The following is a 14,437-nucleotide window of genomic DNA, read 5'->3' on the forward strand; positions in this document are numbered from 1 at the left end:
AGTATATAGTCATCTCTGCAATATTCCCTTGTACTAAACCCAGAACCAGCGGTCAGAGTGATAAAGGATGAGGTCCTAATAATGTATATAAATAAATATATCCTGCACCCTCCACGCTGATATAACCAGCTGTACTTAAAGGAACACTCCTGCAAAAACTTATACACTGATGGTGAACACTACACTCCTCCAGCTGTTACAAAACTACAACTCCCATCATTCCTGGACAGCCGAAGGCTGAATATATATCAGGCACTGCCCCCCTGGATATAACACAGTGCAGCCGCTTTTTCAGAAGTGTTCCTTGAAAATGGTAGATTATTTATATATATATATATATATATATATATATATATATATATATATATATATATATATATATATATATATATATATATATATATATATATATATATATAAAGGTTGGAATCTTTTATAAAAAAATCTACGACTACAAACAGTGTAAAACCATACATTCTGGACAACTGTACAAGTCTCAAGAAAGATTTCCTAGAAGCCCCATTGACAGGAGGTTGTAATAAATCTGCGGCATGGAGTCGTCATCGTGGAGCGGTCCACACGGCAGGTACAGAGCCAGAGGATATAGAAATACAAAATACTCGGGATCCTCCCACTACGAGTCCAGTCGGCATATAGGGCTGTCATATACCATCTGCAGGTTAACCTTATGTCCTACCAGCTCCCTGATGTTATTGATGCCGTACTTTATCATTGTTGGCCTGAAAGAGTATAAAAAAAAATATATATATATATAAAAATAATAAAATGACGTAACAGTACGATACATTTTGCACAATGAAAACTGGAATGAAAAAAAAAAAACTGCACAGCATGAGAAGTGAAGTTAAAAAGTTGCAAATAAAACGCTCTATTGTTTTACACAGGGCAGGAGCAAGGATTCATGGGGGCTGATAGCAAAAAAAAAAAAAAAAAAGGCGGGGTGGGGGGTGGGGGTGGGGGTAGACTGTAAATTTTGTGGCACCATAGAGGCAGACCCCACGTTGCCAGTAGGGGCACGGGTCCCTCTGCCGCACAGGCTCCGTACCAGCTGCCACCATGGTAGGTATGCCACTGGTCATATCTACAGCTCCTTTGTTGACCAATGCACTTCATAGTTACCGACTGCCCACTACGTAGTCTGAATCCTGCACTCATGTGCCACTCCCCTTATGGGTTAGGAGCAGAGAATATAAACATGACTGCACGATCTGACTACAGTCAAGGTTAATTTGTAGTCTGTAACCATGGAAACAGTTCTGCCTAGAACTCTAAATACTGATTTAAAAAAAGTTGCTTAAAGGGCTTATCCATGATTGGTAAGTCATGGCTGCTTTCTTAAAAGAAAAAAACAGGTCCTCAGGCTGTGTGTGGTATACTCAGCTCACTTCAACGGTGCTCAGCAGCAATACCACACCCAAACTGAGGACAAGAGTAATGCTGTTTCTGGAAGAAAGCGGACATGTTTTTGTCATCCTGGATACTTTACTTTTTGGATTCCCTAGATTCAAAATAAAAAGGTGGCCATACATAGTATGGACTAATGGAGACACATTGTCAGCACGTCAAATCTAGAAATGCTGTCGCCCCCATGGGGTCACATGATGACAGTCACTTATGTGTCTGCACTTGATAACATGTTTACACGACAGGAGGCATATGGCCGCAGACAGGACACATTTACACTAAACGGATCAGATTAACGTGGGAACAGCTAATGACTGGGGAGGTCAGCAGTCAGATAGCAGGTAATCCACCCAGCCGTCTGCGGTACCTAAATGAATTATCCATTACCTTCACCATCATCATTATTAACCCCCACTTACCTCTCCAGGGACAGACCCCACGCGATGACCGACACTCCCTCAGGAAGACCCATGGGGAGCAGCATTTCTGGCCGGAAGACTCCGGAGTTACCGACCTCCACCCATTTCTTTAAGCCTATAAGGGAAGAGTTCACACACATATGATGTCTGCAAATTAAGGGCCAGACACAATTACCCATAATCCCTTCATAATCCGTTCTGTGAGATATCCCGTGTGCTGATTATCTGAACCACCACCATTCAGGCCACAACCAGCGGTCCTGAAAAACTGCCTGATTTGGTGCTGTCAACCTGCAGGTTTTCCACAGTGGAAAACATCATTCACCTTAAGGGTGTGTTCACACGTAGAGGATCTGCAGTAGCTTTGATGGCGCAGATTTGCTTTGAATATGCAACTTAAAATCTGTGCCATCAAATCTGCTGCAGATCTTCGTGTGAAGGGCTATTCCACTCATACATAACTTTTGATATGTTGCTGCACATGGTAAGACTGACAATTCCTTCCATACTTATTATCTATTCAGTCTCCATCCCTCAGTTTTAAGCTGCTGCTTTCTGATGAAAACACAAAAATCTGTGTGTGAGCTTTTCTCTGTCTCCTCCCCCCTCCCTTCTGAGATGGCTGATGTAAACAAGTCCCTGGCAGGCTTTATCTGCAACATTGTAGCTTCTTTGTAATAGTGGGAGGGTTAATCACAGTGAGTTTATTAGCAACTTGACCTCAGAATAACCCTCACAGCATTACAAAGAAGCTACAATGTTGCAGATAAAGCCAGTCAGGGACTTGTTTACATCAGCTGTTTCAGAAGGGAGAGGGGAGGAGACAGAGAAAGGCTCACACAGATTTTTATGTTTTTAGCAGAAAGCAGCAGCTGAGAACTGGGGGAAGGAGACTGAATAGATAATAACAAGTATGGTAGGAATTGTTAATCCTGTATTTCACGGGCCGATGGGGCCCGATAAAGGAGCGCCGATCTGCTAGATTGGCGCTCGTTTACTGGGCCCATTCCACGGCCCGATTATCGTTAAACAAGGGTGCAGGGACATAGTTACCGATGTCCTTGCAGCCCTAGCTCAACTTGTATACATTACCTATGCAGGGTGCAGGGCTCCTCTTCTCCTGGGTTCTGCGCGCTCCTCCAGCGTCAGGGCGGCCTGTCTCAGCTGACAGGCCACTCAGCCAATCACTGGCCGGGACCTCCGCGGCCAGCGATTAGCTGAGCGGCCTGAGTGATTGTTTGAGGAACCTGAGCTGAGACAGGCCGCCCTGACGCTGGAGGAGCGTGCGGAACCCGGGAGAAACAGGAGAAGAGGAGCCCTGCACCCTGCATAGGTAATGTATATTGTCAGTCACCGGCCGCGCACCGCTATTCCACGTAGCGGTGCGCGGTCGGTGCCCGGCAAATTTAGGTCCTAACCTATATTAACGATCAGCCGATGACAGCGATCATCGGCTGATCGTTGTCTCTATTTCACGGAGCGATAATCGGCCGAATCACCATGGGCGGTAGCAACATATGTAAAGTTATGTTTGCGTGGAATACCCCTTTAAAAGGAGGTTATCCAGAGTTAGAAAGAAAACACAGCTACTTCCAAAAACAGCACCACCCCATGTCCTCAGGTTGTGTGCGGTATTACAATTCAGTTTCATTCACTACAATAAAACTGAGCAGCAAAATAAACACTTAAACTGAGAGCAAAAGTGGTGCTCATCCTGGAAGAAAGCGGACATGTTTTTCTCAACCCGGATAACGCATGAGAACTGGGGGAAGGAGACTGAATAGATAACAAGTATGGAAGGAATTGTAAGTCTAAATGTCAGCAGATTGAGTGTTGTATATTTTTTTTAATTTCTGCAGCATCCGGTGTCGTAACAATTCCCAGAAACCCCTTTGATGACAGGGTCCTGTGTAGGATGTAGATGAGGTGATGACCCCGGGCCGCTGCGGTTGTTGTTGATGATGCAGGACGGATAACGGGGTCTGCACTGTAAGCAGCTTTGTATTATGTAACTGGATTTAATCCCCAAATTACAGATGGGGGGGGAGCAAGGAGCATATTGCCTGGAGAGGATACAGCGGGTAGGGAGGATTAGATACAGATGTTGTTTACATAATGTGCATCCAGGGGCGGTAGTGACACCAGGGAGGCCCGGCTGATGAGGGAAACAGAAGTGCTGCTGCTGCAGAAAGAAGAGCTTTACAAAGAATGAATAGGAGACTGCATTCAACTGTGAGGCCATGGAGCAGCGGCAGTAGAGGTGAGCACTGTGGAGGCGGGGCGGCAGCAGTAGTGGTGTGCACTGTGGAGGCGGGGCAGCGGCAGTAGTGGTGTGCACTGTGGAGGCGGGGCAGCGGCAGTAGTGGTGTGCACTGTGGAGGAGGGGCAGCGGCAGTAGTGGTGTGCACTGTGGAGGAGGGGCAGCGGCAGTAGAGGTGTGCACTGTGGAGGAGGGGCAGCGGCAGTAGAGGTGTGCACTGTGGAGGCGGGGCAGCGGCAGTAGAGGTGTGCACTGTGGAGGCGGGGCAGCGGCAGTAGAAGTGTGCACTGTGGAGGCGGGGCAGCGGCAGTAGAAGTGTGCACTGTGGAGGCGGGGCAGCGGCAGTAGAAGTGTGCACTGTGAGGCGGAGCAGCGGCAGTAGAAGTGTGCACTGTGGAGGCGGGGCAGCGGCAGTAGAAGTGTGCACTGTGGAGGCGGGGCAGCGGCAGTAGAGGTGTGCACTGTGGAGGCGGGGCAGCGGCAGTAGAGGTGTGCACTGTGGAGGAGGGGCAGCGGCAGTAGAGGTGTGCACTGTGGAGGAGGGGCAGCGGCAGTAGAGGTGTGCACTGTGGAGGCGGGGCAGCGGCAGTAGAGGTGTGCACTGTGGAGGAGGGGCAGCGGCAGTAGAGGTGTGCACTGTGGAGGCGGGGCAGCGGCAGTAGAGGTGTGCACTGTGGAGGCGGGGAAGCGGCAGTAGAGGTGTGCACTGTATCCTAATGTGAAGTATATCAAAGTATTCTTTACACACCGGCAGATCAGCACTGCTGTGATTATATACATATAGCAGGCAATAGATGCTGACCTTCATGGTAGCTGAAGACCTCCATGCTCGGCTCGGTGTAAGGATTATACGCAGGCTTGAAACGCAGTTTAGTGATTCCTGGAAGGAACTATAATTAATATATGGCAGATGCAGAAAGAAGAAAAATAATCCTGCCCCAGGTTTCCCTGACAGCTGCAAAAACTGAACCAGGAGGAAAGTTTTCAGATTATATCATGCAGTATTATAATATTATATTCTTGTATATAGGAGCAGTATTATAGTAGTTATATCCCTGTATATAGGAGCAGTATTATAGTAGTTATATTCTTGTATATGGGGCAGTATTATAGTAGTTATAGTCTTGTATATAGGAGCAGTATTATAGTAGTTATATTCTTGTATATAGGAGCAGTATTATAGTAGTTATATTACTGTATATAGGGAGCAGTATTATAGTAGTTATATTCTTGTATATAGGAGCAGTATTATAGTAGTTATATCCCTGTATATAGGGAGCAGTATTATAGTAGTTATATTACTGTATATAGGGAGCAGTATTATAGTAGTTATATTCTTGTATATAGGAGCAGTATTATAGTAATTATATTCTTGTATATAGGAGGCAGTATTATAGTAGTTATATTCTTGTATATAGGAGCAGTATTATAGTAGTTATATTCCTGTATATAGGAGGCAGTATTATAGTAGTTATATTCTTGTACATAGGAGCAGTATTATAGTAGTTATATTCTTGTATATAGGAGCAGTATTATAGTAATTATATTCTTGTACATAGGAGGCAGTAATTTAGTAGTTATATTGTTGTACATAAAGCTACACTTTATATGACTACTTGGCGGCATGTGTTAAAGTGATAACCACCTATCAAAACCATTTAGGCCCTTTTCATTACAGTGCTACACTGTCATTTTCCTGTCCTTAGTATTATAAGTAACATGCACAGCGGATATAGTTAGTCTCCTACATACCAAGTTTAGTGAAGAATTCCTTGAGGACTCCCATGAGGTCTCCTAGGGTGAGTCCATAGTCGGCCACGACACCTTCTATCTGGTGAAATTCAGCTAGATGGGTGGCATCCAGAGTCTCATTCCTGAACACTCTGTCAATGGAGAAATATTTCACAGCAGTGAACTCCTTCTACAAGACAGGGAAAGAAAGAGAAACATTAGCAACAGGATACAAATAAATATATATATATATACATATACACTCACCGGCCACTTTATTAGGTACACCATGCTAGTAACCGGTTGGACCCCCTTTTGCCTTCAGAACTGCCTCAATTCTTCGTGGCATAGATACAACAAGGTGCTGGAAGCTTCCTCAGAGATTTTGGTCCATATTGACATGATAGCATCACACAGTTGCCGCAGATTTGTCGGCTGCACATCCATGATGCGAATCTCCCGTTCCACCACATCCCAAAGATGCTCTATTGGATTGAGATCTGGTGACTGTGGAGGCCATTGGAGTACAGTGAACTCATTGTCATGTTCAAGAAACCAGTCTGAGATGATTCTAGCTTTATGACATGGCGCATTATCCTGCTGAAAGTAGCCATCAGATGTTGGGTACATTGTGGTCATAAAGGGATGGACATGGTCAGCAACAATACTCAGATAGGCTGTGGCGTTGCAACGATGCTCAATTGGTACCAAGGGGCCCAAAGAGTGCCAAGAAAATATTCCCCACACCATGACACCACCACCACCAGCCTGAACCGTTGATACAAGGCAGGATGGATCCATGCTTTCATGTTGTTGACGCCAAATTCTGACCCTACCATCCAAATGTCGCAGCAGAAATCGAGACTCATCAGACCAGGCAACGTTTTTCCAATCTTCTACTTTCCAATTTCGATGAGCTTGTGCAAATTGTAGCCTCAGTTTCCTGTTCTTAGCTGAAAGGAGTGGCACCCGGTGTGGTCTTCTGCTGCTGTAGCCCATCTGCCTCAAAGTTGGAGGTACTGTGCGTTCAGAGATGCTCTTCTGCCTACCTTGGTTGTAACGGTTGGCTATTTGAGTCACTGTTGCCTTTCTATCAGCTGGAACCAGTCTGCCCATTCTCCTCTGACCTCTGGCATCAACAAGGCATTTCCGCCCATTGCCGCTCACTGGATGTTTTTTCTTTTTCGGACCATTCTCTGTAAACCCTAGAGATGGTTGTGCGTGAAAATCCCAGTAGATCAGCAGTTTCTGAAATACTCAGACCAGCCCTTCTGGCACCAACAACCATGCCACGTTCAAAGGCACTCAAATCACCTTTCTTCCCCATACTGATGCTCGGTTTGAACTGCAGGAGATTGTCTTGACCATGTCTATATGCCTAAATGCACTGAGTTGCCGCCATGTGATTGGCTGATTAGAAATTAAGTGGTAACGTGCAGTTGGACAGGTGTACCTAATAAAGTGGCCGGTGAGTGTATATATATATCTGCAATGGGAGAAAAAGCCGCTTTACTGCAGACAACACTAAAGCTGCTAAAATTACCTGCTGAGCGAGTTTGTAGAGCATCCGAGCACTGACCGCTGTGGTGTGAGTCCTCAGGATATTCTTCTTGGCCTCATTTATACTCCAGTCATATTTATACCTGCAATGGGTTAATTATATAGGTTTGGTTAAGTTACATTATCTAAAGTTTGCTATGTGACCTGGTGTCTGCTCTTCCCAGCACATTGTGACACAGACAGGTGGGAGGAGCTATGTGACATGGAGTATGCCCCTCTCACCACAGGGTGACAGACAGGTGGGAGAGGCTATGTGACATGGTCTGCTCCTCCCACCACAGGGTGACACAGGCTATGTGACATGGTCTGCTCCTCCCACCACAGGGTGACACAGACAAGAAGGAGGAGCCATGTGACATTGAGTCTGTCCCTCCCATAACAAGTACATAAAATAACCTCATTCTCTCACCCTTGTGACCCATATCCACCCTCAGAATGAACTTTCTTCACTCTCTCTAGATAATCCATAGGGAATTCTGAGGCCATCGCTGGATCTGAAATAAATAGAACAATAACTTTTAGTTTCACAGAAACTAAGTCCCCACTGTGGTGGTGTTGGCTGTGCCCCCCCTCTGCCCCCCGATACTGACCCTGCAGGAAGAAGGTGTCGTGCTGGTCCCTGGCCGGATGCTGCTGAGGTTGGAACAAAGCGTCAAAGTTCCAGAAGGAGCTCTCTATGAAGTTATTGGTCGGCATCTCTGTAAATCTGGAGAAGAGACGTATAATGGAGCCTCGTATACACAGGACAGCCATAACGGGTGACATATGGGACATGGAGGACAAGGCGTCACTCACCCCATCTCCAAGAAGATCTGTCTGAACTGTGTGCGCACCTTCAGCAGGGGGTGCAGGTGCCCGCACTCCGGCATCACTCCCAACGCATTGAAATTATACGCCTTGAACTTCTTGTCCCTCCAAGAACCACTGGAAATGGTAAAATCGGGTATGTGAGCGAGAAAGACCTGAGGGAGCGGACGTTACTTGTGCGTAAGACGTGAGGGGATTACCTGGCGATCATCTCTGGGGTCAGGTCCGTCTCCTGCTTGGTAATACTTGTGCTAAAGCCTTTACCCTTCGTCACCCAGTAGGTTTTAATGGTCCTGAATACAGATAATATATCATTATTCCACCAATACTACAGGCCAGGGCGGACCTTCCCTGCCCCATGCTATATACTGCAGCACTGACTGTACTGACCGCGATTGGACTTACAGGGGGAGATTTATCAAACTGGTGTAAAGTAGAACTGGCTCAGTTGCCCCTAGCAACCAATCAGATTCCACCTTTCATTCCTCACAGATTCTTTGGGAAGTGAAAGGTGGAATCTGATTGGTTGCTAGGGGCAACTGAGCCAGTTCTACTTTACACCAGTTTGATAAATCTCCCCTATAGTCTCATAGGTTTAACCCTTTTCATACTGTGGCATCTAAGGCACAAGTAACAAACTTGCCTTTAGCTGTTGCAAAACTACAATTCCCATCATGCCTGTAAAGCCAAAGCTGTAGCGTGTCAATGATGGGGATTGTTGGTTTGCAACAGCTGGAGGGCCGGAGGTTCACCATCCCTGTCTTAAAGGGTTAAAGTGATTCTCCAGGACTCTCTTCAGATTGGTGGGGGCTGAGCACCATATCCTCTCCATTATTTACCAGGCATAGCTCTACAGCTTTGGTAAAGTCTATTATACAATAACTAAAAAAAATAATCCAAGATTAGGTAACAAGGGATGAAATGTATGCGGCAGTGCGGATAATCAGCATATCTATATATTATAGAGACATTACATAAGGAGATTTCTTCTGTGTATGTGAAGGGTAACACAGGGACACTGCTGAAGTATGCCTGTATAATGGAAGGTACTGCACTGCCCCCTGGTGGAGGAAGTAGAGAATGCAGACATAGACCACCAGATAAAACTAAACTCTATGTGAAAAGGGTATGGGGTCCAGCAATTCCTTGCCAACCAGTAGTCCCTCTATTCATATAATCTGGACTTTTACAGTATCCCTATCAGTGTAGCTGTATAAGAATTTGTTTCATTGCAGTAAAGGTTGCCATACGCTTTATACTTTTGTGAGCTGTACCCGCCGCTCGCTCTCCCAACTGACGATGTCAGTGGAGAGGGGGTCAGGAGGTGATGGTAAATCACTGGTGACTCCTTGGATCTAGGAGAGATAAGCCACAGCCTGGGCGTAATGTTACTGTGGGTGGGGATGATGGGGGCCGTACGGGAGAAATAAACCGTTGGGGAGTTCTTGTGTGTCCCTGTCACTTTGCCATGTCAAAGGTTTTGCTCAGTTGAGGTCCCCATGGATGGCGCTCTTCTGGCAGACAGATGACACTTACACTTCATTGAGCAGCTTCCTCTTCTTCAGCTCACTCTTGTCCTTCTCATTCACACTGTCTGACTTTCCTTGCAGGATGAGCTGCAGCTTTTCCTTAACTGTGTCCTCCACTGTATCCACCTGAGTAACGAGGAGACACACTGGTTGGTCAGTAATGTCGCCATCCTGGATTAAAGGGGTATTCCACTCATATATAACTTTTGATATGTTGCTACCCTTGGCGAGAGTAACAATTCCTTCCATACTTGTTATTATCTATTCAGTCTCCTTCCCCCAGTTCTCAGCTGCTGCTTGCTGCTGAAGACACAAAAATCTGTGTGTGAGCCTTTGTCTCTTTCTCCCCCTCCCTTCTGAGACGGCTGATGTAAACAAGTCCCTTATTTGCCTTTATCTGTGACATGGGAGCTTCTTTGTAATACATCCTGCCAGGGACTTGTTTATATTAGACGTCTCAGAAGATAGGGGCAGACAAGACAAGACAAGAGAAAAGCTCACACACAGATTTTTGTGTTTTCAGCAGAAAGCAGCAGCTGAGAATTGGGGGAAGCAGACTGAATAGATAATAAGTATGGAAAGAAATGTTAATCTCACCATGGGCAGCAACATATCAAAAAGTTATGTTTAAGTGGAATAGCCCTTTAAGCTCTCACCAGGGTCTGGTCTCCTCCAATACTCCAGCACAGACCCTATATCCAATAGTTTCACAGGGGGAGATAAATAAACAGGGCAGACGTCCATCACATGGGTAACATCCACAGATAACTAGCGATCTAGTACAGACAGTCTCACCGTCCTGAACACACGGGCTCCTCCCTCCGCTGCTTTATCCAGCTTGATCCAGCGATTGGACATGGCTTTGCTGAAGCCCACCTTGGCTATGGGGAGTTTCTGTAGGGAAAACAAATAAGAGGGGCTCATGTCATAACCTGCACACATCCCTCTATATACAGTGACCTCATGGCTTATACAACTCCATTACAGATTTATGAATGTGTCTACCTACCATAAGGTTATAGTCACACGTACTGTATACAGGGCAGATGTTATGTTTCTACTAAGAACACACAATACTGTATGTATACAGTGCGGTCACCTTTAGGTGTCATCTGACATTGGTGTGTTGATGAATGAGCAAGAACAATCGCTCATTGGCCACTATTAGTAATCAGTGATTTCTATTTCCATACAGGCAGCGCCACACATCCCCATAGGTTGCTGCTGGTACTACACCCCAATCTTAGGGTCCTATTACATGTGCCGACTACGGCCCAATCATTTTACTAAACGAGCGCCGATCTGCTAGATTGGTGCTCGTTTACTGGACCTATTAGGGTCCGTTTACACAGAAAGATTATCTGACAGATCTGCCAAAGATTTAAAGCCAAAGCCAGAAACAGACTATAAACAGAGATCAGGTCATGAAAAGAGGAAAAATTTCAGTCTTTCCTTTATGACCTGATCTCTGTTTATAGTCTGTTTCTGGCTTTGGCTTTAAATCTTTGGCAGATAATCTTTCTGTGTAAACGGACCCTTAGACGATCTGATAATCAGGCAGTAAGGGCTGCATGGACATCTTTAGTGATGTCCATACAGCCCTTGCCCAAACACCTGACACCTTACCGGTCTTCTCTCCTGTGCTCCGCAGCTTCCCGATCCTGGCCGCAGCAGCATCTGAGCGGTGTGTCAGCTGACCTGTGATTGGCTAAGAGCCCTATTCCACCGGACGATTATTGTTCAGATTATCGTTAAATCGTTCGAATCTAAACGATAATCGTTCGGTTGAAATGCAGTTAACGATTAACGACCGAATGAGAAATCGTTGATCGCTTTATAAGACCTGGACCTATTTTTATCGTTGCTCGTTCGCAAAACGTTCGCAACTCGTTCACATTGAATAAGACATCGTTCGATCGTTCACAGTAGATATGAACGCAATAGCGAATAAATAACGAAGAGAAGCGAACGCAATTACGATCATAAGTAACGATTATCGTTCCATGGAAATGACTGAATGTTTTCAGGTCTTTCGCAATAGCGGTCGTTTGAGATCGTTAATGATTATGCAAACGATAATCGTCCGATGGAATAGGGCCCTAAGTGGTCTGTCAGCTGACAGACCGCTCAGAAGCTGCGGAGCACAGGAGAGAAGACCGGCAGCGGTAAGGTATCAGGTGTCCGAGCAATCGTCAGCCATGCGTCGCTATTGCACATAGCAATGCGTGGTCAGCGCCCGACGATTATAGGTCTAATCGGTTGATCTCTGTCTCTATTACACAAAACAATAATCGTCCCGATTCAGCCAATTATCGCTCCGTGTAATAGGGCCCTTACTGTTTGGTCCTATTCTAGAAGTTTCCAGTGACCAAGCTTACAACATGTGACTCCCCAATGGTCGCAATAACTGTAGTAGCAGAGATTGGGGACCATTGCTTTAGAGGATGTATACACACACTTCCTCTATGATCACCCTGCCCAGAGTAGTTGTCATTTTCCCCTGTCAGGGATCGGCAGACCACACTCACCATCAGCTCGCTCTGCAGCAGCCCCTCCTTGGGTAAGCTCTGGAACACCCGCACCTCCTGACTGCCGCTCTCTGCGATCTCCTCACCCTCCGAGCTCAGCTCCCATTTCTTGCTGGACCTCTGCTCCGCCTCGATTATCTGTGGGAAAGACGACAAAGATGGCGGCATGAGACGGCATACACCCTCATCCCCACACCCCTGCCTCCAGTCATGTGGTTTGTCCGATCCTGGAAAAGCTGGGTGACAACCTGCACGGCTGCTGTGATCATCGCTGTTACATCCCGGCCTTCCTAGACCCCAGAACAGGTCGTCTCCTACATACATGAATGCTGAGCTATGTAACAGACATATATGTGCACACTGTAGAGCAGGGGTAGGGAACCTTGGCTCTTTAATTGTTGCAAAACTACAACTCCCATCATGCCTGGACAGCCGAAGGCTGTCCAGGCATGATGGGAGTTGTAGTTCTGCAACAGCTGGAGAGCCACGGTTCCCTACCCCTGCTTTAGAGGAATGAACACATGTAAACTGTCCGTCTATCCTCCTACCTCCAGGTCTGTCACACACAGGAAAGATCTGATCAATCGGTTTCTATTGAATAGGCGTCCATTCCCCTATATACACATATATCCAGTTACCTACCAAATACAAAACCTTTTAGAGACCGTCTCTTTAAAGGGGAACTCCAGCAAAAGTCTGTTTCTTTCAAATCAATTGGTATCAGAAAGTTATATAGATTTGTAATTTACTTCTATTTTAAAATCTTTAGTCTTCCAGTACTTATCAGCTGCTGTATGCCCTGCAGGAAGTGGCATATTCTCTCCAGTCTGACACAGTGCTCTCTGCTGCCACCTCTGTCCATAGCAGGAGAGGTTTTCTATGTGAATTTGCTTCTACTCTGCTACTGTGTCAGACTGGAATGAATACACCACTTCCTGTAGGACATACAGCAGCTGATAAGTACTGGAAGACTGAAGATTTTTAAACTACAAATCTATATAATTTTTTTAAACCAGTTTAATTGAACGACAGAGATTTTCGCTGGATTACCCCTTTAATTCACCCATTCCTTATACTGTTCCCCTCCTGTGTGTAGGATCTCTGCTTGCTGTCAGTGAATAGTGAGGAGGACATGGGAGACTTCCTCTCTATAAGCCTGACTAATATTGCCTACTATGCACATCTATACAACTTAGCACGTCACTCCCAGAACTACAAGTCCCAGCAGGCGCGGCCCTGTAACGCATTGCCAGGCATGCCGGGAGTTGTAGTCCCATAGCAGCCATCTGTTTCCCCGTGATTGCATCATGCAGACCGTCTCACCTCTCCCAGGGACTGCAGACTCTTGACTGCCCCGACCACCTGCTGGTGATCCACCCCCAGAGCCCCCGCCAGCTCCAGGCTGTCCAGTCCCCCGCACTCTCCATCTTGCAGTTTCTGGAGCAGCGCCTCCGCTACTGTGTTATCAGCCATGCTGCCGGCTTCCCTGCTGCGCATGCGCCGGAAGCGGCCGTCAACGCGTCCACAATGCTTTGCGAGTGCGCGCCATCTTGGTACTCTTCATTACTATCACGTGATTCCTATCGTCCGCCATCTTGCTCCTCTTATCAGCTGTCTTCCAATGCGCTGTGTTGTGAGCACACAGCTCCCTCTGGCGGCGCCTCTCTGTATATTCACTCTCAGAATGATATATAGAAGCTCGGCAGGGGTGTGCTGTGGGGTAAGTACCTGTGTTTACTGTCAATGAATAAAACTAGTATTGCTTCCTATCTCTGGGTGTCAGTACTGGGCGATTTAAGCTTCTAGAGCAACCTGTGACTGTTGGAAAACTACAATTCCCATAATGCACTGAAAGCCAAACCTTAAAGGGTTTCCTAGGATTAATAAAACATGGCTGCATTCTTCCAGAAACAGTGCCACACTTGTCTGGGAGGCTGTGTCTGGTAATGCAGCTAAGGCTGCGTTTACACAGACAGATTTATCGGACAGATCTTTGAAGCCAAAGCCAGGAACAGACTATAAACAGGGAACAGGTCATAAAGGAAAGACTGAGATTTCTCCTCTTTTCAAATCCATTCCTGGCTTTGGCTTCAAAAATCTGTCAGATAAATGTATCTGTGTAAAGGCACCATTAGTCTCTTTAAAGAGGACCTGTAAAGAGCGCCCGAAGCCCGGCGT

The 14,437-nt window shown here is 46.2% G+C and overlaps 1 protein-coding gene across 1 annotated transcript; it reads right to left on the bottom strand.

The window, feature by feature from the left end:
• Positions 1 to 389: 389 nt before the first annotated feature.
• On the bottom strand, positions 390 to 13,765 carry FARSA (phenylalanyl-tRNA synthetase subunit alpha). Its single transcript, XM_069976017.1, has 13 exons — positions 13,583 to 13,765; positions 12,260 to 12,397; positions 10,527 to 10,625; positions 9,739 to 9,857; positions 8,403 to 8,495; positions 8,191 to 8,319; positions 7,986 to 8,101; positions 7,805 to 7,889; positions 7,379 to 7,478; positions 5,857 to 6,025; positions 4,907 to 4,984; positions 1,845 to 1,959; positions 390 to 740 (listed from the first exon to the last, which is right to left on the bottom strand). The coding sequence occupies exons 1-13, from the start codon at positions 13,754 to 13,756 to the stop codon at positions 635 to 637; spliced, it is 1,521 nt and encodes a 506-aa protein (XP_069832118.1). The 5' UTR covers positions 13,757 to 13,765; the 3' UTR covers positions 390 to 634.
• Positions 13,766 to 14,437: the final 672 nt, after the last annotated feature.

Source organism: Dendropsophus ebraccatus, chromosome 1 (assembly GCF_027789765.1).
Source record: "Dendropsophus ebraccatus isolate aDenEbr1 chromosome 1, aDenEbr1.pat, whole genome shotgun sequence".
Lineage (NCBI taxonomy): Eukaryota > Metazoa > Chordata > Amphibia > Anura > Hylidae > Dendropsophus > Dendropsophus ebraccatus.

Bases quoted from the DNA above. Each gene is read 5' to 3' on its own strand.
- FARSA (XM_069976017.1), bottom strand. From the start codon at position 13,756: ATGCGCAGCAGGGAAGCCGGCAGCATGGCTGATAACACAGTAGCGGAG. The intron at 8,496-9,738 runs GTAAGTGTCATC...ATCTGTATTCAG, and splicing joins AGGAAGCTGCTCAATGAAGT to GACCATTAAAACCTACTGGG. The intron at 8,320-8,402 runs GTAATCCCCTCA...TACCATTTCCAG, and splicing joins ACCCCAGAGATGATCGCCAG to TGGTTCTTGGAGGGACAAGA.